Source organism: Mobula hypostoma, chromosome 1 (genome assembly GCF_963921235.1).
Source record: "Mobula hypostoma chromosome 1, sMobHyp1.1, whole genome shotgun sequence".
In the NCBI taxonomy this organism is placed as follows: Eukaryota; Metazoa; Chordata; class Chondrichthyes; order Myliobatiformes; family Myliobatidae; genus Mobula; species Mobula hypostoma.
The window spans coordinates 217007699-217032104 of NC_086097.1; the positions used below are offsets into that span (position 1 = coordinate 217007699).

Consider the following 24406-nt stretch of genomic DNA (forward strand, 5'->3'; position numbering starts at 1 on the left):
GAAGGTTTTAAATACCACCAGAAGGCAACTAAAATATCAATAAGAAGGTGAAGATGGAATACGAAATATGGAATATGGAATATGATTCTTCTAGAATCACTAGATTCTGGAATGGTTCCGGAAGACTGGAAAATTGCAAATGCTTCAAGAAGGGAGAGAGGCAGAAAAAAGGAAACTATAGGCCAGTTAGTATGATCTCAGTGGTTGGGAAGATACTGGAATCGATTATTGATGATGAGGTCTCAGGGTACATGGAGGCAAATGATAAAATAGGCCGTAGTCAGTGTGGTTTCCTCAGGGGAAAATCTTGCCTGACAAATCTGTTGGAATTCTTTGAAGAAAAAACAAGCAGGATAGACAGAGGAGAATCACTTGATGTTGTCTACTTGGATTTTCAGAAGGCCTTTGACAAGGTGCAACACATGAGGCTGCTTCAGAAGCAAAATCAGTTTTATTATCACTGCCAGCAGTTCAATGCTATACCCAATATAGAAGAAGAAGGAGAAAAAATAATAATCAATCGATCAATTATGGTATACATATATTAAATAGGTTAAAAATCATGCAAAAACAGAAATAATATATATTAAAAAAGTGAGGTAATGTTCACAGATTCAATGTCCATTTAGGAATTGGGTGGCAGAGGGGAAGAAGCTGTTCCTGAATTGCTGAGTGAGTGCCTTTAGGCTTCTGTACCTTCTACCTGATGGTAAAAGTGAGAAAAGGGCATGCCCTGGGTGCTGGGGGTCTTTAATAATGGATGCTGCCTTTCTGAGACACCACTCCTTGAAGACGTCCTGGGTACTTTGTAGGCTAGTACCCAAGATGGAGCCAACTAAGTTTATAACCCTCTGCAGCTTCTTCTGGTCCTGTGCAGTAGTCCCTCCCCCCCCCCCACCCCTTACCAGACAGTGATGCAGCCTGTCAGAATGTTCTCCATGGTACATCTATAGAAGTTTTTGAGTGTATTTGTTGACATCCCAAATCTCCTCAAACTACTAATGAAGTATAATCACTGTCTTGCCTTCTTTATAACTGCATCAATATGTTGGGACCAGGTTAGGTCCTCAGAGATCTTGACATCCAAGAACTTGAAACTGCTCACTCTCTCCACTTCTGATCCCTCTGTGAGGATTGGTATGTGTTCCTTCAACTTACCCTTCCTGAAGTCCACAATCAGTTCTTCCGTCTTACTGACATTGAGTGCCAGGTTGTTGCTGTGGCACCACTCCACCAGTTGGCATATCTCACTCCTGTACACCCTCTCGTCACCATCTGAGATTCTACCAACAGTGATTGTATCATCAGCAAATTTATAGATGGTATTTGAGCTATGTCTAGCCACACAGTCATGTGTATACAGAGAGTAGAGCAGTGGGCTAAGCACACACTCCTGAGAGGCACCAGTGATATTAGATTTTTTTCAGATTATGAGAACACTCAGTCCTCTTTTATTGTCATTTAGAAATGCATACATGCGTTAGGAAATGATACAATGTTTCTCCGGAGTGATATCACAAAAAACAGGACAAACCTAAAACTAACAATGACAGAACCACATAATTATAACATATAGTTACAGCAGTGCAAAGCAATATCATAATTTGATGAAGAACAAACCATGGGCACGGTAAAAAAATCTCAAAAGTCCCGGAGTCAATCGACTCCCGAGTCCACGATAGCAGCGGCAAACGGGAGAAACTCCCGGCCATAAACCTCCAGGCACCGTCAACTTGCCGATGCCTTGGAAGCAGCCGACACTGAGTCCATCCGTCTGAAAACTTCGAGCCTCCGACCGGCCTCTCCAATACAGCCTCCCAAGCGCCATCCTCTGCTGAGCGCCTTTGACCTCGCCCCGGCCGCTGAAACAAGCAAAGCCGAGGATTATCACCAATCCACACAGATTGTGGTCTTCCGGTTAGGAAGTCAAAGATCCAATTGCAGAGGGAGGTACAGAGGCCCAGGTTTTGTAACTTCTCAATCAGGAATGTGGGAATTATGGTGTTAAATGCTGAGCTATGGTCGATGAACAGCATCCTGACATAAATGTTCATATTGTCCAGGTGGTCTAAGGCCACGTGAAGAACCATTGAGATTGTGTCTGCCATTGACCTATTGCGGCGATAGGTAAATTGCAATGGGTCCAGGTCTTTGCTGAGGCAGGAGTTCAATCTCGTCATAACTAACCTCTTAATGCACCTCATCACTGTAGATGTGCGTGCTGCTGGGTGGTAGTCATTAAGGCAACTCACATTATTCTTCTTAGGCACTGGTATAATTGTTGCCATTTGAAGGAAGTGGGAACTTCCACCCATAGGGGTGAGAGGTTGAAAATGTCCTTGAATACTACCACCTTAACAAGCTATGAGCCCATAGTATTACAGCAAAGATTCTAGCCTGGATAAAGCAGTGGCTGGTTGGCAGGGGACAAAGAGTGGGAATAAAGGGAGCTGATTTTTGGCTGGCTGCTGGTGAATAGTGGTGTTCCACAGGGGTCTGTGTTGGGACCAATTCTATTTACATTATATGTCGATGATTCGGATGATGGAATTGACATCTTTGTTCAAAGTTTGCAACAATATGAAGATAGGTGGAGGGGCAGTTAGTTTTGAGGAAGTAGAGAGGCTACAGAAGGACTTGGGCAGATAAGGGGAATAGCCAAAGAAATGGCAGATGGAATAAAGTGTCGGGAAGTGTATGGTTATGCACTTTGGTAGAAGAAATGAATGGGTTGACTATTATCTAAATGGAGAGAAAATACAAAAAACTGAGGCCCAAAGGGGCTTGGAAGTCCTTATGCAGGATTCCCTAAAGATTAATTTGCAGGCTGAGTCAGTGGTGAGGAAGGCAAATACAATTCATTTCAAGAGGATTAGAATATAAAAGCAAGGATGTTGAGAATTTATAAAGCACTATTGATGCCTCACTGGAGTATTGTGAGCAGGTTTGGGCCTCTTATTTTAGAAAGGATGTGCAGAAATTGGAGAGGGGTCAAAAGAGCTCATGAAAATAATTCCAGGATTGAACAGCTTGTCAATTGAAGAGTGTTAGATGGCTCTGGGCCTGTATTCACTGGAATTCAGAAGAATAAGGGGTGCCCTCATTGAAACCTATCGAATGGTGAAAGGCCTTGATAGAGTGAGTGTGGAGAGGATGTTTCCTATGGTGGGAGAGTCTAAGTCCAGAGGACACAGCCTCAGAATAGAGAGACGTCCCTATAGAACGGAGATGAGGAGGAATTTCTTTAGCCAGAGGGTGGTGAATCTGTGGAATTCTATGCCACAGGCAGCTGTAGAGACCAAGTCTTTATGTATGTTTAAAGCAGAAGTTGATAGATTCGTGATTGGTCAGGGTATGAATGGATATGGGGAGAAGGCAAGAGATTGTGACTGAGAGGAAAATTGGATTGGCCATGATGAAATGGCAGAGCACACTCAATGGGCCAAATGGCCCAATTCTGCTCCTATATCTTATGGTCTAATGTAATGGTCACCAACCTTTTTAAGCCCAAGATCCCCTACCTCGACCTCAGTGAAAGGCAAGATTTACCTACTAAATCGTTTAGAGAAAACACAGCTCAGATTGTACTTCCAATTTGAGGCCTTTTATTTGGGCTAATTGTATTTGAATTACACAAAATACTTTTGTCAAACTTTCAAATTAATTCAAACAAGATAACACTGTAACTAGCATATCAAACAGGCCATAGCTGTCTTTCTTTAAGAATATTACATACTTCACACCTTTAATTCTAAGTTTCATTATTTAATTTTATTTCAACACGAAAAATAAATGAATAAAAATTGATTGTTGCACTCAGTGTGATGACTGGGGCTGAATACTTTCTGCTAATTCCCTGAAATTTGGCTCATAACTACAGACAGCCAGTCTGAGACAGTCTGTGAGGTGTAGGGTTGCCAACTGTCCCATATTTCCCCCGCTAAGGTAGAGCGTTCCTATGAAACCTTTCGTACGGAAATGCTTTACGCCGAAGAAGCAACTACCATAAATTTATATGGAAAAAAAAGTGAGTGTTCCCAGACCCAAAAAAAAACCTGCCAAATAACACATAAAACCTAAAATAACACTAACATATAGTAAAAGCAGGAATGATATGATAGATACACAGCCTATGTAAAGTAGAAATAATGAAGATTAAGCCAAAACCGATTCGTGAGGTAAAAAAAAAATCAGCACATCACGCATGCGCACACAGGTGCCCGCGCAAGGCTTCATGGTCATGGTAGTTTTTCTCGGGGTAAACGCAAATGTCCCGGGATTTGACTGCTACTTTTGTCCCTTATTTGGGAGTGAGAAAGTTGGCAACCCTAGTGAGGTGTCTGTCAGTAAGTCAGCTCCTGTACATAGATTTAATAATTTTCATCTGTGAAAATGCAATTTCACATAGATAAGTTGACCCGAAGTAGGCACTGACTTTTAGTGCTATAAAATTAACGCACACACCGCGCATTGCTCGGCCCCATCAGTAGTAATTGCCACCAGTTTATTAATGGGGGTGTCATTTTCACGGACATATTTTTTAAACTCATTGTAAATATCCTCACCTCTCGTTCTTTCCTTTAATTGCAAAAGAGTGAGGAAGTCCTCCTTTGTTGTAAAATCCTGGAAAGCCATTCTGACGAATACAATAAGCTGAGCTGTTTGCATTACATCCAGGAATTCATCAAACTGTAGTGAAAAATATTCACGTCCTCTGACGGTGACTCTACCCTCCTTGTCACTGTTGCAGGGCCAAGCAGTATATTATGTATTGCGGTTGTGATGCCGTTTTTGTTTTTAAAGTCATTAAAAACAGTCTCTGCAGTAATGACCATTGCTTCCTTGAATAAATCGCCATCTGTAAAAGGCTTCTTGTGTTTAGCCAAAAGGTGAGTTACAGGAAATGATGCTTCAATAGCAGCCTTATTTTGAGCAGCATGTTTTGTGGAAAACGATTGCTGGGCCTTCAACCCTGATTTCAGCTCAACTTTCCTGACATGAATTGCGCTCTTTGGGGGGGTAGGTGTCTTTAAATTTCTGGTGGTTGGTGTTGTGGTGCCATTCCAGATTCCCTCTTTTAGTCAGTCCTTGTGTTTGGTGGCACAACATATATACACACTTGTCTTTCACCAAGGTAAATCGAAATTCCTCTTCCCATTCTGGATGGAATTTATACGTTTTCACCTTCTTTCGTGGAGCCTCCGCTATGCTATCAGGATATCTCAAGCGATTGCCGATTGCGTCGCCTCTGATCTGAGCCGACATTCACGTGCCGGGTTGCACCTAATTAATTAGCTAGTTTATTTCGGCTTTTTTTCTTAAAAATGTGCTGTGTGCATCCCAACTACCACTGCATCCCTGCATGCTTCGCGGCCCGGAGGTGGGGGACACTGCCGTATGTTGATGTTTGCGACAGTCTGTACCTAATCTGATTGGTCACTTTGATGCAGCACAGGCTACGCTGAAAATGCAGTGCATGACGAGGGAGCTACACACATGCGCACTGGGCAGAAAGAACGGAACTAAACCGCCGCAACCCAGAGACAATCTCTCTTTACAAACAGCTTTTTAGTGAAAATATTGCTATATTACCTTAGCCTAATTAGTATAACTTACTTTTATAATGCTCGCATTACAGTAGTATTTGTGTACTTATTTTTGATTTTTCTTCGGGATCTACTGGGAAAGTCTCAAAGATAGACCGGTCGATCGCGATCGATGGGTTGGTGACCCCTAGTCTAACGGAAATGAAGCTAACCACCAAAGCATCGATAATTACTCCCCACGACCCCCTCCCCCACATGACACATTGAGTTCCTCCAGCAGAATTTTGTAGCTACCACTTCTATACTGGAAGTGTTCGGGCTCCAAGTTCTGTGCAAAGCCCTGTTTTAGACTCCTCACACTTCTTGGCTCTGCAGTCATACCAGCAAGGCTGCTATTACACCAAGCATTTCATTACACATGCCCAGCTTGCAGCAGGAGATAACCCTGGTGTCAGATTTCCTTAAGAGAACGTCATGCCCAGATTCTGTGGTGGATGATTTTCTGATACTGTCTATAGTCATGCATTTCACTTTTGACTACATCGACATTTAAAATGCTGCACATATGCCCAGGTTTTCTGTGCAATATCTGTCAATAAGGAAAGGTTGATGTGAGTATCAGCCGAAGGGAGAGAGGGAATTACAAGTAAAAACGTACACCAATTTCAGTTCACATCTTCACAGAGCACAGTTTAAGCACTGGTCCTTGTCTGTGGCCAACATTTTCTCCACTGGAGGTAAAGGTGCTGAGGAAGAGGATTTCTTGGAATGTATGCGGGATGGTTTTTTGAACCACCATGTCGAGGAACCAACTAGAGAGCAGGCTATTCTGGACTGGGTTTTGAGCAATGAGGAAGGGTTAATTAGCGATCTTGTCGTGAGAGGCCCCTTGGGTAAGAGTGACCATAATATGGTGGAATTCTTCATTAAGATGGAGAGTGACATAGTTAATTCAGAAACAAAGGTTCTGAACTTAAAGAGGGGTAACTTTGCAGGTATGAGACGTGAATTAGCTAAGATAGACTGGCAAATGACACTTAAAGGATTGACGGTGGATATGCAATGGCAAGCATTTAAAGGTTGCATGGATGAACTACAACAATTGTTCATCCCAGTTTGGCAAAAGAATAAATCAAGGAAGGTAGTGCACCCGTGACTGACAAGAGAAATTAGGGATAGTATCAATTCCAAAGAAGAAGCATACAAATTAGCCAGAGAAAGTGGCTCACCTGAGGACTGGGAGAAATTCAGAGTTCAGCAGAGGAGGACAAAGGGCTTAATTAGGAAGGGGAAAAAAGATTATGTGAGAAAACTGGCAGGGAACATAAAAACGGACTGTAAAAGCTTTTATAGATATGTAAAAAGGAAAAGACTGGTAAAGACAAATGTAGGTCCCCTGCAGACAGAAACAGGTGAATTGATTATGGGGAGCAAGGACATGGCAGACCAATTGAATAATTACTTTGGTTCTGTCTTCACTAAGGAGGACATAAATAATCTTCCAGAAATAGTAGGGGACAGAGGATCCAGTGAGATGGAGGAACTGAGCGAAATACATGTTAGTTGGGAAGTGGTGTTAGGTAAATTGAAGGGATTGAAGGCAGATAAATCCCCAGGGCCAGATGGTCTGCATCCTAGAGTGCTTAAGGAAGTAGCCCAAGAAATAGTGGATGCATTAGTGATAATTTTTCAAAACTCGTTAGACTCTGGACTAGTTCCTGAGGATTGGAGGGTGGCTAATGTAACTCCACTTTTTAAAAAAGGAGGGAGAGAGAAACCAGGAAATTATAGACCGGTTAGCCTAACGTCGGTGGTGGGGAAACTGCTGGAGTCAGTTATCAAGGATGTGATAACAGCACATTTGGAAAGCGGTGAAATCATCGGACAAAGTCAGCATGGATTTGTGAAAGGAAAATCATGTCTGACGAATCTCATAGAATTTTTTGAGGATGTAACTAGTAGAGTGGATAGGGGAGAACCAGTGGATGTGGTATATTTGGATTTTCAAAAGGCTTTTGACAAGGTCCCACACAGGAGATTAGGCCAGTTCATTGGCTATGTTTAAGAGGGAGTTAGATATGGCCCTTGTGGCTACGGGGGTCAGGGGGTATGGAGGGAAGGCCGGGGCGGGGTTCTGAGTTGGATGATCAGCCATGATCATAATAAATGGTGGTGCAGGCTCGAAGGGCCGAATGGCCTACTCCTGCACCTATTTTCTATGTTTCTATGATATCATGGCTGTGAGAGAATGCTGCTATCAGTCCTGGTTTAGCACCATATTCTCCTTTAACAGTGATTGAATGATTACTGAATAAAAGGAGATTATTTGTCTGTTCTCTACTAGCTGGCCCTTTCTCCACTGGCTCCTTCACCATATGTTTACCCATTCCTTCTTAAAGTCAAGTCAAGTCAAGTCAAATTTATTTATAAAGCACATTTAAGAGCAACCCATGTTGACCAAAGTGCTGTACAATCCATAACAGGTAGCTAAAATCACAACTACAAGAAACACAGATATAAACAACAAGGCACACAGCTTATAGGCACAAAATAAACAACACATGAGCCTAGGCACAAGCCAAAAATCAGTCACATCAGGAAGACTCAAACGCTAGTGAATAAAGGCAAGTTTTGAGCCTGGACTTAAAAGAGTCAATGGAGGGGGCAGATCTGATAAGAAGGCTGCAAGGGAATCTGCCCATATTACATCCGCGTGTAGTGCTCTTTAGATTCCAACCACACACTGTGTTAAGGTGTTTCCTTATTTCATTCTTAGTCCTCCTTCCCTTTATTTTATACCCGTGACATAGTCCGTGACCCTTTCAGCAAAGGAAGCAGCCTCCTAATATCGACTCTGTTGAGACCCTTCATTATCTTATATATTTGAAGAGTATATTTATATACTTGGAGTACTGTGTCCAGTTCTGGTCGCCTCACTATAGGAAGGATGTGGAAGCATTGGAAAGGGTACAGAGGAGATTTACCAGGATGCTGCCTGGTTTAGAGAGTATGCATTATGATCAGAGATTAAGGGAGCTAGGGCTTTACTCTTTGGAGAGAAGGAGGATGAGAGGAGACATGATAGTGGTGTACAAGATAATAAGAGGAATAGATAGAGTGGATAGCCAGTGCCTCTTCCCCAGGGCACCACTGCTCATGGCTTTAAGGTAAGGGGTGGGAAGTTCAAGGGGGATATTAGAGGAAGGTTTTTTACTCAAAGAGTGGTCGGTGCGTGGAATGCACTGCCTGAGTCAGTGGTGGAGGCAGATACAGTAGTGAAGTTTAAGAGACTACTAGACAGGTATATGGAGGAATTTAAGGTGGGGGCTTATATGGGAGGCAGGGTTTGAAGGTCGGCACAACATTGTGGGCCGAAGGGCCTGTACTGTGCTGTACTATTCTATGTTCTATGTTCAGTCTTTTCTTTAATATAAACAGACCCAGCTTCTCTAATCTACATATTACAATAGTCTCTCATCTCAGGAATCATTCTATTAAAACTTTTCTTGATCCTCTCTCATGCCATTGCAACTTTGTTCAATGCGGTGATCAGAAATGAGCTCTACTCCAGTTGAAGCTAGGCTAGAGATTTATAAAGTTCAGCTTGAATTCACTGTTTTTATGCCTATGCCTTTATCTATAAAGTACAAAACTGAGATTGCATTACCTCAACCTACCCTGGCACTTTCTATGATTAAGACCATAAGACACAGGAGCAGAATTAGGCCATTCAGCCCATTGAGTCTGCTCCACCATTTCATCATGGCTGATCCCAGACCCCATTCAACCCTATACACCGACCCTCTCATCATTATCCCTTGATGCCCTGACCAATCAGGAATCTACCAACTTCCACTTTGAATGTACCCACAGTCTGTGGCAGAGCATTCCACAGATTCACCACTCTTTGGCTAAGAAAATTCCTCGTTACCTCTGTTCTAAAAGGTTGCCCCTCAATTTTGAGGCTGTGCCCTCTTGTTCTGGATACCCCCACCAGAAGAAACATCCTCTCCTCATCCACCTTATCTAGTCCTTTAAACATTTGGTAGGTTTCAATGAGATCCCCGTGCATTCTTCTAAATTCCAGTGAGTACAGGCCTTGGTAGATTAATATCCACAGGTCCCAGTGTTCCTTTTAGAGCAGCAGCCTTTGTTCTACGAGGGGTGATTGATAAGTCAGTTGCCTAAGGTAGAAGGAGTCAATTTTAGAAAATCTAGCACATTTATTTTTCAACATATTCCCCTCCTACATTTTCACACTTAGTCCAGCAGTCGCGAAGCATACGGATCTTGGACCTCCAGAAAGTGTCCACAGATGGGTGATTGATAAGTTTGTGGCCTTAGGTAGAAGGAGATGAGGAAAAATCGTTTACTACATATCTACTCATTCTACCACCTGCTACAGTTTATCACAGTTCACAATAATGACAAGTTTCATCTCATCTGCCAACTTAGAAATTGTACCTTGTTTTAACATGAACAAAGTTGCTGGAGGGACACTGAAGCTAGTGGATATAGAAGAGTTTATTCAACAAAAACGAGCAACAGGCATCATACTGAGATCCTTTCAGTGGAAGAAGCTGGCTCAACACAATGTTTCATGGTATTTATATGCTGAAGATCAAGGAAGATTCTGCAGTATATTTACAATGCATCTACAATGCTTCCTTTCAATTATGTATAATTTTCACACCACCTTCTTCGCACCCACACTTCAGACACCCAAAATGAACGTTAATCAGCATTTCCACAGACAAAATGCTGGAGGAACTCAGCATTTTCTGTTTTTTTTTTCAATTAAATGCTGTCCACAATTTCAGGAATCTATTGCCCAGGGTTGTATTTTAAATTTAATCTACAATCCACATTCAGGTCTAAAGATTGCTGAAGTCAGTTGCTGGTTAACATTTACTATATGCCCTAATTCTAGAATATACTCTAACACCTTGCACCCCCCAAAAAAAAAACTGGGAACTGTGTCATTAAGTACATTTCAATCCTTCAAATGATATTATGTTATGGCTGAGTGCCATTGGTAAATCACTTGGGATTTTTTACCTTTTGACTTCAATGTGTACCTGGGGATTTCCTACAGTGTGGATTTGTAAAGTTACGTATTAATAAATGTTGGCTAGATACTTTTTTTGATATATTCTATTTTCTCCTCTGTTTCTGTGCTATGCTCTCTCTATGTTTCTGTGATTGGAAAAGTGGGGCAGTTCCCTAAAAAAGCAAGGACAAGGTTAGAAGTGGAATGAAATGTCTGTTCATGTCATCTTGGAATTCCCTTGTATTGATCGGATATCATGATGTATCATGAATTTGCATTCATTCAGTTTTGTTCGCAGACCTGAAAAGAAGACTGAACAGCCCATGTGTGAAGAACACGATGATGAGCGAATCAACATTTATTGCATGACGTGTGAAGTACCAACATGCTCTATGTGTAAAGTATTTGGTGCTCATAAAGACTGCGAGGTGGCTCCACTCAATAATATTTACAAAAGACAAAAGGTGGGTATTATTTTTCACCAAAATTTATTGTAAGGCTTATCCTTCCTCCTATTTGAACAGCACAAAACCATTTCATTTCAAAGGGCAAAAAACTGATTTGTTCCCGGACTCTTTTATTGATACTTGTATTAGTATGAAGGCAGCCTGACGTTCCTTGTACGTACATGAAATTTTCAAAAGCTTGTATTTCAAAGGATGGTCGCAAGACCATGCTTTGTACTTTTGGTCAATAACAAGTTATTTGCAGAGCCCTCAGGATTGTCAAGGAACCTTCCCTTCCACCCCACAATTACTTTTGCCTCCTACTATTAGGCAGAAGGTACTGCTGTTTAAGAACAAGGATTATTAGGCTGGTTAACAACTTCTTCGCACAGGCTGTGATGCTTCTGAACACCCTGCTACAGCCCTGTACAAGTTATTTACGAATATGCCAGTAGCATTATGCTGTTGCATATTTAATTATATGTCGTATCTGCACTTTATGTCAAATTGTCCATCTATAGAATACTTCTTATTTATTATCTATCAATATAACTGTTAATATTATTTTATGTGCTGTATGTGATAATATGTATTGCGATTTGCACCCTGGACCCTGAAGAACATTGTTTCACTTAGCTGTCTACATGAGTACGGTTGAATGACAATAAACTTGAAATTGAACTTGATATCTCTGGTACTTTCTGGATTCTTTTTAAAGGAAATAATCAATATGAGATGAATGTTTGAATGTTTTCATTTAATATATTAAGGGCATAACCCACTCACCCTTAAATATTAGGCTTTTCATTAAGTACTGGATAGGATTGAGATTCTCATTTTCTATTGCCACTGCGCGATCAGTTGTAGTTACTCACCTATTTAGTAGCTTCACCTGAAACCCAAGAAACAAACAAATATACAAAACTTGAGAATAGGCCACTGAAATGTATCTGTACTAACGCCTCAAGCAAGTTATTGTTTGCTTGACCAACGACAACTTTACTAAAAGCACTGTTTTAGAACCACGGAAACATAGAAAATATACAGTACAATACAGGCCCTTCGGCCCACAAAGCTGTGCTGAACATGTTCCTACCTTGGAACTACCTAGGCTTTACCCATAACTCTCTATTTTTCTAAGCTCTATGTAGCCATCAGGAGTCTCTTAAAAGACCCTATCGTTTCCGCCTCCACCACCGCCGCCGGCAGCCCATTCCACGCACTCACCACTCTGTGTGTAAAAAACTTACCCCTGACATCTCCTCTGTACCTGCTTCCAAGCACCTTAAAACTATGTCCTCTCATGCTAGCCAATTCAGCCCTGGGGAAAAGCCTCTGACTATCCACACAATCAATGCCTCTCATCATCTTATACACCTCTATCAGGTCACCTCTCATCCTCCGTTGCTCCAAGGAGAAAAGGCCAAGTTCACTCAACCTATTCTCATAAGGCATGCTCCCCAATCCAGGCAACATCCTTGTAAATCTCCTCTGCACCCTTTCTATGGTTTCCACATCCTTCCTGTAGTGAGGCGACCAGAATTGAGCACAGTACTCCAAGTGGGGTCTGACCAGGATCCTATATAGCTGCAACATTATCTCTCTGCTCTTAAACTCAATCCCACGATAGATGAAGGCCAATGCATCATATGTCTTCTAAACCACAGAGTCAACCTGTGGCCTTCTTAACCACAGAGTCAACCTGCTCTGTTTTGCTCTGTTCTACTCAAAGTTACTGATTAGATACAAACGTGCATATCTAATTTCAACACCAATGGGTTTTTAACAGTGATTAGGTCCTCTACACTATATGATCTGACAATAATAGATAAAAAGTTTCCAAATCATCAAAAAAAAAGCTTCAAAAATTAACAGAATCAAATATTGTAACTAACAAAGATTAAGATGCACTTTGTTACCTTTGTTATTTGCTGCTGCTGCCACATTAATTATAAAATTAAGGCATGCAGTCCTATTTCTCAAGTTGTGTTCCTCCACAGTTGAATATGGATATGATGAGCTATTTCTCTTATAGTGTAAGCTTTTATTAAAAGGGCAGAACAGATTAAGCTAATGAAAGGATCAAAGCATCCACTCGTTGAAGGTTCACTTGTTTGTTCTCTGTAGTGCCGAACTGGAAGCAGTTGGTCAGAAGTTATAAACTCTGCAGTATTTTTTTTCTTGTGCTTGCATGAATGAATCACTGGATTAATGAATTTTGAAACTGCTGAAGTATTCAGCTTGTTCAGTGTTTATGCCAACAGAACAGCTTCCAGTGAGCACGATGTGCAGACTTACGTATGTGCTACCTATCTGACAGGTGGAACTCCAAAACCTTTCCATCACTTTGATGCATAAGTTACGCTCATGCACAGAATGGATAAATTTAAACAATAATTGTTATTAAGACTCTTGCTTAATAAAATTTTTCTTGGACATTAACTCTGAACCTTAGTATCTCTATTAAATATTTTATATATCTATATATGTATACTGGCTATATCCCTAAAATGTATTTTCTGGTATCAGCCTATAATTATTTATATGGCAACTTAATTGTCAGTATTTGTAGAAATAATAAAATAAGACAAGTTTATTCTTTAACGTTCCAAATGTCCCGAGGCAGTGTGAAACAAACCATATTGTCAATCCTGAGCTGATATCGTCTCAGTTTGGTCATTTCAGCCAAGGCACCAACCAATTTTCAAGTTCAAGTTCAAGTTTACTGTCATCCAACTGTACGCTTGTATACAGCTAAATGAAACAACATTCCTCAGGGATCAAAGAGCAAATCACAGTCCATATAACACATACAGCACATAAAATATTAATACAAGAAATTTTGCAGTTACTGGTAATCACGGACAAAGCAAACATAAGTGCAGAGAGACAGAGGGGTGTAAAGTGAGGGTAGAAGCAAAAAGTACAAAGGAGAAAAGTAAAAGTGGCAGGCCGACAAATCCAGGGCAAGCATTAAAAAGGGCCACTTTTCAACATAATTGTATAAGGGCTAAGAGAGTTGTAAAAGAGCGCCTGAAGGCTTTATGTGTCAATGCAAGGAGCATTCGTAATAAGGTGGATGAATTGAAAGTGCAGATTGTTATTAATGATTATGATATAGTTGGGATCACAGAGACATGGCTCCAGGGTGACCAGGGATGGGAGCTCAACGTTCAGGGATATTCAATATTCAGGAGGGATAGACATGAAGGAAGGGGAGGTGGGGTGGCGTTGCTGGTTAAAGAAGAGATTAACGCAATAGAAAGGAAGGACATAAGCTGGGAAGATGTGGAATCGATATGGGTAGAGCTGCGTAACACTAAGGGGCAGAAGACGCCGGTGGGAGTTGTGTACAGACCACCTAACAGTAGTAGTGAGGTCGGAGATGGTATTAAACAGGAAATTAGAAATGTGTGCAATAAAGGAACAGCAGTTATAATGGGTGACTTCAATCTACATGTAGACTGGGTGAACCAAATTGGTAAAGGTGCTAAGGAAGAGGATTTCTTGGAATGTATGCGGGATGGTTTTTTGAACCAACATGTCGAGGAACCAACTAGAGAGCAGGCTATTCTGGACTGGGTTTTGAGCAATGAGGAAGGGTTAATTAGCGATCTTGTCGTGAGAGGCCCCTTGGGTAAGAGTGACCATAATATGGTGGAATTCTTCATTAATATGGAGAGTGACATAGTTAATTCAGAAACAAAGGTTCTGAACTTAAAGAGGGGTAACTTTGAAGGTATGAGACATGAATTAGCTAAGATAGACTGGCAAATGACACTTAAAGGATTGACGGTGGATATGCAATGGCAAGCATTTAAAGGTTGCATGGATGAACTACAACAATTGTTCATCCCAGTTTGGCAAGAGAATAAATCAAGGAAGGTAGTGCACCCGTGACTGACAAGAGAAATTAGGGATAGTATCAATTCCAAAGAAGAAGCATACAAATTAGCCAGAGAAAGTGGCTCACCTGAAGACTGGGAGAAATTCAGAGTTCAGCAGAGGAGGACAAAGGGCTTAATTAGGAAGGGGAAAAAAGATTATGAGAGAAAACTGGCGGGGAACATAAAAACGGACTGTAAAAGCTTTTATAGATATGTAAAAAGGAAAAGACTGGTAAAGACAAATGTAGGTCCCCTGCAGACAGAAACAGGTGAATTGATTATGGGGAGCAAGGACATGGCAGACCAATTGAATAATTACTTTGGTTCTGTCTTCACTAAGGAGGACGTAAATAATCTTCCAGAAATAGTAAGGGACAGAGGGTCCAGTGAGATGGAGGAACTGAGTGAAATACATGTTAGTAGGGAAGTGGTGTTAGGTAAATTGAAGGGATTGAAGGCAGATAAATCCCCAGGGCCAGATGGTCTGCATCCTAGAGTGCTTAAGGAAGTAGCCCAAGAAATAGTGGATGCATTAGTGATAATTTTTCAAAACTAGTTAGATTCTGGACTAGTTCCTGAGGATTGGAGGGTGGCTAATGTAACCCCACTTTTTAAAAAAGGAGGGAGAGAGAAACCGGGGAATTATAGTCTGGTTAGCCTAACGTCGGTGGTGGGGAAACTGCTGGAGTCAGTTATCAAGGATGTGATAACAGCACATTTGGAAAGCGGTGAAATGATCGGACAAAGTCAGCATGGATTTGTGAAAGGAAAATCATGTCTAACGAATCTCATAGAATTTTTTGAGGATGTAACTAGTAGAGTGGATAGGGGAGAACCAGTGGATGTGGTATATTTGGATTTTCAAAAGGCTTTTGACAAGGTCCCACACAGGAGATTAGTGTGCAAACTTCAAGCACACGGTATTGGGGGTAAGGTATTGGTGTGGGTGGAGAATTGGTTAGCAGACAGGAAGCAAAGAGTGGGAATAAACGGGACCTTTTCAGAATGGCAGGCGGTGACTAGTGGGGTACCGCAAGGCTCAGTGCTGGGACCCCAGTTGTTTACAATATATATTAATGACTTGGATGAGGGAATTAAATGCAGCATCTCCAAGTTTGCGGATGACACGAAGCTGGGTGGCAGTGTTAGCAGTGAGGAGGATGCTAAGAGGATGCAGGGTGACTTGGATAGGTTGGGTGAGTGGGCAAACTCATGGCAGATGCAATTTAATGTGGATAAATGTGAAGTTATCCACTTTGGTGGCAAAAATAGGAAAACAGATTATTATCTGAATGGTGGCCGATTAGGAAAAGGGGAGGTGCAACGAGACCTGTGTGTCATTATACACCAGTCATTGAAAGTGGGCATGCAGGTACAGCAGGCGGTGAAAAAGGCGAATGGTATGCTGGCATTTATAGCGAGAGGATTCGAGTACAGGAGCAGGGAGGTACTACTGCAGTTGTACAAGGCCTTGGTGAGACCACACCTGGAGTATTGTGTGCAGTTTTGGTCCCCTAATCTGAGGAAAGACATCTTTGCCATAGAGGGAGTACAAAGAAGGTTCACCAGATTGATTCCTGGGATGGCAGGACTTTCATATGAAGAAAGACTGGATGAACTGGGCTTGTACTCGTTGGAATTTAGAAGATTGAGGGGGGATCTGATTGAAACGTATAAAATCCTAAAGGGATTGGACAAGATAGATGCAGGAAGATTGTTCCCGATGTTGGGGAAGTCCAGAACGAGGGGTCACAGTTTGAGGATAGAGGGGAAGCCTTTTAGGACCGAGATTAGGAAAAACTTCTTCACACAGAGAGTGGTGAATCTGTGGAATTCTCTGCCACAGGAAACTGTTGAGGCCAGTTCATTGGCTATGTTTAAGAGGGAGTTAGATATGGCCCTTGTGGCTACGGGGGTCAGGGGGTATGGAGGGAAGGCTGGGGCGGGGTTCTGAGTTGGATGATCAGCCATGATCATAATAAATGGCGGTGCAGGCTCGAAGGGCCGAATGACCTACTCCTGCACCTATTTTCTATGTTTCTATAATGCTGGAGGATTGAAGCAAGTCAGGCAGCATCTATGGAAATTAATAAACAGTCAATGATTTGGGCCGTGACCCTTCTTCAGGACTGGAAATGGAGGGCAAAGAAGCCGCAATAAAGAAGATGGAGGAGGGGGTACAAGCTATAAGGTAATAGGTAAAGGCAGGTAGGTGGGGGAGGGGTTGAAGTAAGAAGCTGGGAGGTGATAGGTGGAAAAGGTAAAGGGAAGGAATCTGATAGGACAGGAGAGTGGCTGAAGGGAATAAGGAGAGGAGGAGGAGCACCAGGGGGAAGAGATAAGAAGGGATCCAGAGTAGAGAATGGAAAAAGAGGGAAGGGGGAGGAGGAAAATTTACTAGAATTTGGAGAAATCGATGGTCATGCCATCAAGTTGGAGGCTGCCCAGATGGAATATGAGGTGTTGCTCCTCTAACCTGAGAGCTATCAAACAACATGTCAGAATGGGAATGGGGCTTGGACTTAACATGGCTGCCCGCCGAGAAGTACTGCATTTTGCAGATAGAGTGAAGGTGCTTGCCAAAGCAGTCTACGTTCAGTCTCGCCAGTGTAGAGGAGGCTGAGTAGGGAGCACCGTATACAGTAGACGTCCCCAACAGATTCACAGGCGAAGTGTTTCCTCACCTGGAAGGACTGTTGAAGGCCCTGAATGGAGGTGAGATCAGTGGAAAGGGACAAATGGACAAGGGAATCACAGAGGGAGAAATCCCTGCAGAAAGCAGAGCGGCAGGAAGGTAAAGACATGTTTGGTGGTGGACCCCACTGAAGATGGCGGACTTTGCCGAGAATGATGTACTGGATGCAGAAGCTCATTGAGTGGTAGGTGAGGATGAGAGGAATTCCATCCCTGTTAAAGTGGTGGGAAGATGGGACAAGGGTGGATGTCAGGGAAATGGAGGAGATGCAGGTGAAAGCAGCATCAATGGTGAAGGAAGGGAAACCCCATTCTTAGAAGAATGATGACATCTCTGATATCTCAGTACATAAAATAATATTAATACAATAATATTCATGGATGAAATATATATTCTGTAGATGTACAAGTTGCCCTAAAATGCATGTAAGGCATATGGTTTAATATACAACAGTATACTGCTACTGCTGCCATCATACCGTGAATAATGTGGCAGCAGAGTATTCAGAAGTCTCTCTGCCTGGAGAAAGAAGCTGTTTCCCAGCCTAACAGTTCTTGTTTTTACACTGCGGTATCTTCTGCCTGATGGTGGGAGATCAATGTGACTGTGAGCTGGATGGCAGTAGTGAGGGCTCTGCGAATGCTGCACGTCTGGTATATGTTCTGGACGGGTGTGAGGGGGGTTGTCAGAGAGACCCCAGTGATTTTCTCAGCAGTCTTCACAATACGTGGCAGGGTCTTGCGGTCAGATGCCTCTCAATTCCCAAAACAGTTGGTGATGCACCCAATCAGGACACTCTCGATGTTGCTCCTGTAGAATGTGTTTAGGATGGGGGTGGGGAGCCCCCTCACCCCAATCTCCTTGGGAAGTGGTGGTGTTGCTGTGCTTTCTGGACTAAAGTGTTGAGGGGCCAGGTGATGTCATCCATGATGTGCACTCCAGGAAACTTGGAGCTCCTGACTCTCCATGGAGGAGCGATTGATGCGCAGCAGGGAGTGGTCAGCACAAGCCTTCCTGAATTCCAAAGTCAACTCTTTAATCTTGCCCAGGTTGAGAATCAAGTTGCTGCATTCACAAGAGTCCACAAATCGTTCTACCTCCTCTCTGACTTCATCTATGTTGTTGATGAGGCCAACCACAGTCGTGTTGTCAGTGAACTGAATGTTGTGGTTTGAGATGGATGTAGCAGTAGAGTGGTGCATCATCAATGTGAGCAGCAGTGGGCTGAGCACATAGCCCTGGGGGGGACACCAGTGCTCACCGTGATGGAGCTAGAGATGTTGCTGCCCACGTGGACTGTTTGAGGTCTCTCCATCAAGAAATCCAAGATCCGGTTACAGAGGGAGGCGGTGAGCCCCAACGAAGATAGCTTACCCACCAACTTGTGAGGAATGATCATGTTGAACTTAAGGATTTCGTTCCAATCTCTATAATATGAAACAGAGTTCCTTCTAATCATTGCTTGGATTATTTAGAATGTTTTGTTTGCTTTTGTATGCAGTCTGAACTCAGTGATGGGATTTCAGTGCTGGTAGCAAGCAATGACCGAATTCAGTCAGTAATTACTCAGATGGAAGAGACATGCAGAAATATTGAGGTAATTTGCATTCTTGATACCAGTGTCCCCCTTCACTCTGCTGCAGGAGTATTACAAAGGAGTATTTTCAATTTGCATTCATTTAATTTTATATTTTATTTTTGTCCCATACCCTTGACTAAAATGTAGCCATTCCCAAAGACTGTTCAAAGTTCAAAGTACATTTATTATCAAAGTATGTATACATTATACAACCTTGAAATTCGCCTCCTTATAGGCAGTCACAAATAAGAAACCTAAACAGGAAACCAATTTAAAAAATCCTACAAACACCCAATGCGCAGAGAGAGAGAAAACAAATCATACAAACAATAAAAACAAGCAAGAGCATTCAGAACAAAAGTGGATCCACAGACAGGAAGCCAGAAGCAGCCTGAGCCGGCCCCCTGCCTCAGACTCAGTGCAGTGGAGAGAGGAGCATACGTCTCAGAATAGCGACCAGAACTGACCTAAACCTCACCTTTGGTCCTGACGTACTGCCATTTCAATCTCTCTGGCCTGGCGTTTAAATCGTCCAAACATCGATTCATTCCTTGCTCTAAGACTGGGCCCAGTCACATTAATACGCTCTGGGCCTGGACCCCTCCTCCATGTTCAGGTGTATACCTGAGTTTTCCAAATTGGTCCGGTGCTTAGATTGATCAAACCTCCCTCTCGGTTTAGGTGGACAGGGCCCAAAACTCCTCCGCTCTGCTCAGTCCAACTTTTTTTTTTGGTGTGTGCATGCGTCCGTGCATGTGCGATGTTGGCGGGATGATGTCTTTTTCATGCCTTTACAAGGCGCGGAGTGAGAGAGAGAGAGACTGTGTGGTGTGACACTCCTCACACAAACATTTCGCAGTATTTTTCCCTTTATTTTACGAGGTCGAGTTGCGATCTCGACACTCAACCCGGCACGGATGGAAAGCGTACTCGGGAGCGGACCCGACTGGGTTCGAACCCGGGAACCTCCGTTCCAGAGTCCGGCGCTGATGTCATTGCGCCACCAGCCAGGCCTGCTCGGTCCAATTCCATCTCAAATATGCCTTGACCTCGCTCTGACGACTGCTACCAGGTCCCTGATAATGTTGCTCTGAACTTGCTAAGTCCCTAGAATTTGACCAAAAGATGTCAAGAAGTTTGTGTGTTCAAGCAAGCAAGTTTGCACCTATCACAATGTGGCAAGTGTATAAGTGATCCAGTCACCAACAGATATCTTATGTGTCACACAAAATTACCTTCTGTACATGATTTTACTCCCTTTGTGGCAGATGTAGTATATTAATATAGTAAAAAATAATCTAGTCCCTAAAGTCGCCAATGTTGATATTCAAACATTTGAGATTTAGTTTATATGAAAATAACCATTTCCTAATTTTTACAGAGTAACGGTTCCTGTCAAAAGGAACTGATATGTGAAAAATTTGATGGTCTGTATGCAATGTTGGAGGAAAGGAAAAAAGACATGTTGCAAATCATTACTGTAGAACAGGAAGAAAAAACACAGCATGTTCGCTCCTTGATGAGGAAATATGGAGAACATCTGGAGGGAGTATCCAAGGTTATCGAGACTGGATTACAGTGTATGGAGGAACCTGAAATAGCGGTCTTTCTACAGGTACTCACTTGCTCTTTTGTGGCTAACAGTTTCTGGAAATGGATATATCTTAAGCGTACTGTAATCTATTACAATACAAGATTTTGGTCCAATGTATTCAATACTGTTCATCTGTTTACTGAAACGTATTCAGTGTCTTTTTTTTTATTATTGTTTGTGAGATTTGTGGTTGTTATTTACTGACAAAAGTATTGCAATCTTAAGATGTCTGTGCATCCTTTTGGTGGATATTTTGACAATCATATCAGTATAAAAGTGGATTCTGATATAAAAATGTAATTAATTTATGAAGCATAATCAGACAAAAGTGATGATGCACTTGCAACCTTGTATGTTGTTTAACATGATTCTAAAACTTGCTTTCTGTGAAACATTGTCAGGTTTTAACTATTAGATTGGAGAATGGGATCTGTAAGTAATAACTCTATATTTCAAATATTCGCAATGTGGTCTAATGAGGGTTTTACAGAGCTGTAACATTACAGCGCAGCTCTTGATCTTAATTCCCCAACTAATGAAGACCAAGACATTATATGCCTTTTAGCCATCCTATCAACTTGCGCAGCATATTTGATGTTCTGAGGACATGAACCCCAAAATCCCTCTGTTCCTCCACATTTCCAAGAATGTTGCCATTAACCCTGTATTCTGCCTTCAACGTTGTCTTTCCGAAATGAATCAATTCACAGCTCTCCAGGTTGAACTCCACCTACCACTTCTCAGCCCAGCTCTGCATCCTGCCAATGTCCCATTGCAAACTGCAACAACCCTCCGCACTATCCACAACTCTACCAGCTTCTGTGTCATCTGCAAATTTATTAACCCACACTTCACATCCAAGTCATGTATAAAAATTACAAAGAGCAGAGGTCCCTATGGAACATCAGTGGTCACTGACCTCCAAGCCAGCCACTACCACCCTCTGCCTTCTATGGGCAAGCCAATTTTGTACCCATACAGCCAAGTTTCCCCAGATCCTATACCAGCAGACTTTCTGAATGAACCTGCTATGGGGAACCTTATCAAAATGCTCCATTCCTGTAGGATTCTCTCTGTGGAGTCCATTGAACAAGTTGCTGTGGAGAATTTAATATCCCTGACCTCTCAATGGATTTTATTCCAAAACCTCAATCAAATGGTATCTGAAAGTAGATCTCTTTCACAGAAATAACCAAACTCACTTCCTTAATAGTGCTTGTTTCATTTGCACATTCAAATCACTAAATGGCCCTCAAGCAAAATTTAGCACATTATGTATACACCAATATTTTGAACTGTTGTGCGAAACAATCTTTCATTCTTTATTAAATATTCCATATCTACTTCTACATACGAGGCTAGCGTTCTCAGAATTTACTCCTTCAGCATTGAAAAAGAAGTAAATACACTGTTTTTTCACTTAATCATTTCTTCTGCTGCCCCCTCTCTTCAAGTAATATTCCCCTGGTCTTAGTCCAGATGCAACCATTGTCTATGGAACATCAGCCTCGTCAACACCCTTCTTACGATCATTGGAATAATGACATGATTCGTGTTCATGATCAAAGTTTTTATATGCAGAAGCATTAAGGAAGTAATTGAAACCTGTTACAGAAGCATGCAAGATTAAGCACACAAGGCAATCTAACTGAGAGGCAGTTTACTGAATTATTAAAGTCTCTGGTGGGTGTGGTATACAATGTCTTGTAAGTAATACTTGATCTTGGGAAGTCTATGCTCAGTTACTAGTATTCTCGAAGTTACATCACTGTTACTAACTTGACACGAATTGGGAATCTGATATAAAGATGCCAAAGATAGCTCATGTAGAAAGCAGATGGCACAAGAAAGAATACTCTCCTGAAGCTTGATGTTGAACAGGGTAGATTGAGCTTTATGCTATATCTTGCTATCCCAGATCAGTACTGGTTGTGCTAAATGTTGTTAATGAGTGTCTAACCTTGAACCAGGTCTAGAGAGATTTAAAAAAATGTGAGAAACAGAAACACCATCAAATGAAATAGAGAATGAATGAGTAATTAGAGAGCCCTGGTGAATGACAGTAGAGAGAGGAAGACAATGTTTCCTGCTCTCCATGGTGGGTGGGAGAAAACATTGCAAGCTCTAAGTAAGTTTATTATCAAATTACATATGTGTCACCATATACTACCTCGAGATTCATTTTCTTGCAGGCATTACTAGTAGCACCAAGAAAATATAACAGTCAATGAAAAACTATAAAGTCTGACAAGCAACCAATGTGCAAAAGAGGACAAACTGTGCAAATAGAATAATAATAATAATAATAAAAAATATACTGAACTAAAAGAGGAAATTGAAAGACTATGGAGCATGAATAGTGTGTATATTGTCCCAAAAGTAATATCTACAACTGATATCATCCCAAATCACTACACAATAACATTAACCAGTTGGGGCTATACAGCAATATCTATGTAAATCTTCAGAAAGCCACAATACTAAGCATCACTAGAATAGTCTGAAAGCTCCTAGCAATTGAGTAATGAGTGTGCTTGGCTATATCCATACCTTAGGTCTTACCAGTTTGAGCAGAGAAAAAAATATAACTACAATAAAAATAAGAATAATATTAATAACAAATAACCCTGAGAATATGAGTTTGAGAATCTTTGAAAGTTAGTCATAGGTTGTGGACTAACTTTTGTTACACAACATTGTGGGAGAGAAAGAAAGTAATGGATTCACAGAGAAGATCCACATTTTTCTCTGTATCTGGCCTCCAAATGATATATCATGGTTTGAACCAAACATATCTGATCCACCCAATAAATTATTCTTTAAAAACATACAAATGGTAATTCATATTGAACTTGAACTTTAGGCATTCTAATAGATGTGCATGGATCCATTAAGTTCATTATTTTGGCAGTGGTTAATATTAATCAATATAAGACCAGAGATGGAGTTTCAGACAGATGTTATTCAATTACCAATCACATAATTTCAGTAGCATTCTTTTAAATAATCTATCAAATACAGTATTTATTGCAGTGATTGTTTTGAATGTTTAATAAAGATGTGTATTTCTCTTACAGAATACAAAACCTCTCGTTAAAAAGTAAGTACCAAGCAGAACAGATTTATTTCATTAATATTTCATAGGATATGATGTGCCACCGTACAATCCATTTATAAATATTGTAAAACTTCTTAGGATTTCAGAAGCATCAAAGATATCACACCTGGAAAAGATAGAACGTGGCTTTGAGAATATGGATCATTTTTCAGCTGTATTTACAAAGGAAGAAATGGTGCTCAGAGAGATTGACTTCCAGAAATGTAAGCAGATTTTCCACTAATATTTTTTTATCATTTACATTTTGTAATAAACAGCAAGCTAAAGGTTAGAAAGCAATTCCAAAGTGAATTTTGTGCTCATTACAATGTGGCTACCTGAAATAATCAAGAAACTTATGAATATCAAGGAGGAAAATTAAAATTAGAGAATTTCACCTGTGAAATAAAATTAGAAAATGCTTGGCTGATCAGGTCACAAAATATTTAGCACCACATGGCACTAGTCTGGCAAAACAGATGCCTTCTTTAGTGAAGTTATTAGAGCGATAT

General features: G+C 41.4%; 1 protein-coding gene across 5 annotated transcripts in view; it reads left to right on the forward strand.

Moving 5' to 3' along the window:
• The window catches only part of trim55a (tripartite motif containing 55a), a 148687-nt gene that overhangs the window by 41103 nt on the left and 83178 nt on the right, over positions 1 to 24406 (forward strand). For 4 of the 5 annotated variants that reach the window (XM_063064339.1, XM_063064312.1, XM_063064347.1 and 1 more), the window contains exons 3-7: positions 10883 to 11060; positions 19126 to 19221; positions 20585 to 20818; positions 23875 to 23897; positions 23994 to 24118. In XM_063064339.1, the coding sequence (XP_062920409.1) occupies positions 10883 to 11060; positions 19126 to 19221; positions 20585 to 20818; positions 23875 to 23897; positions 23994 to 24118 (656 nt within the window). The remainder of the gene's footprint in view (positions 1 to 10882; positions 11061 to 19125; positions 19222 to 20584; positions 20819 to 23874; positions 23898 to 23993; positions 24119 to 24406) is intronic. The other variant, XM_063064321.1, reaches the window with a different exon arrangement.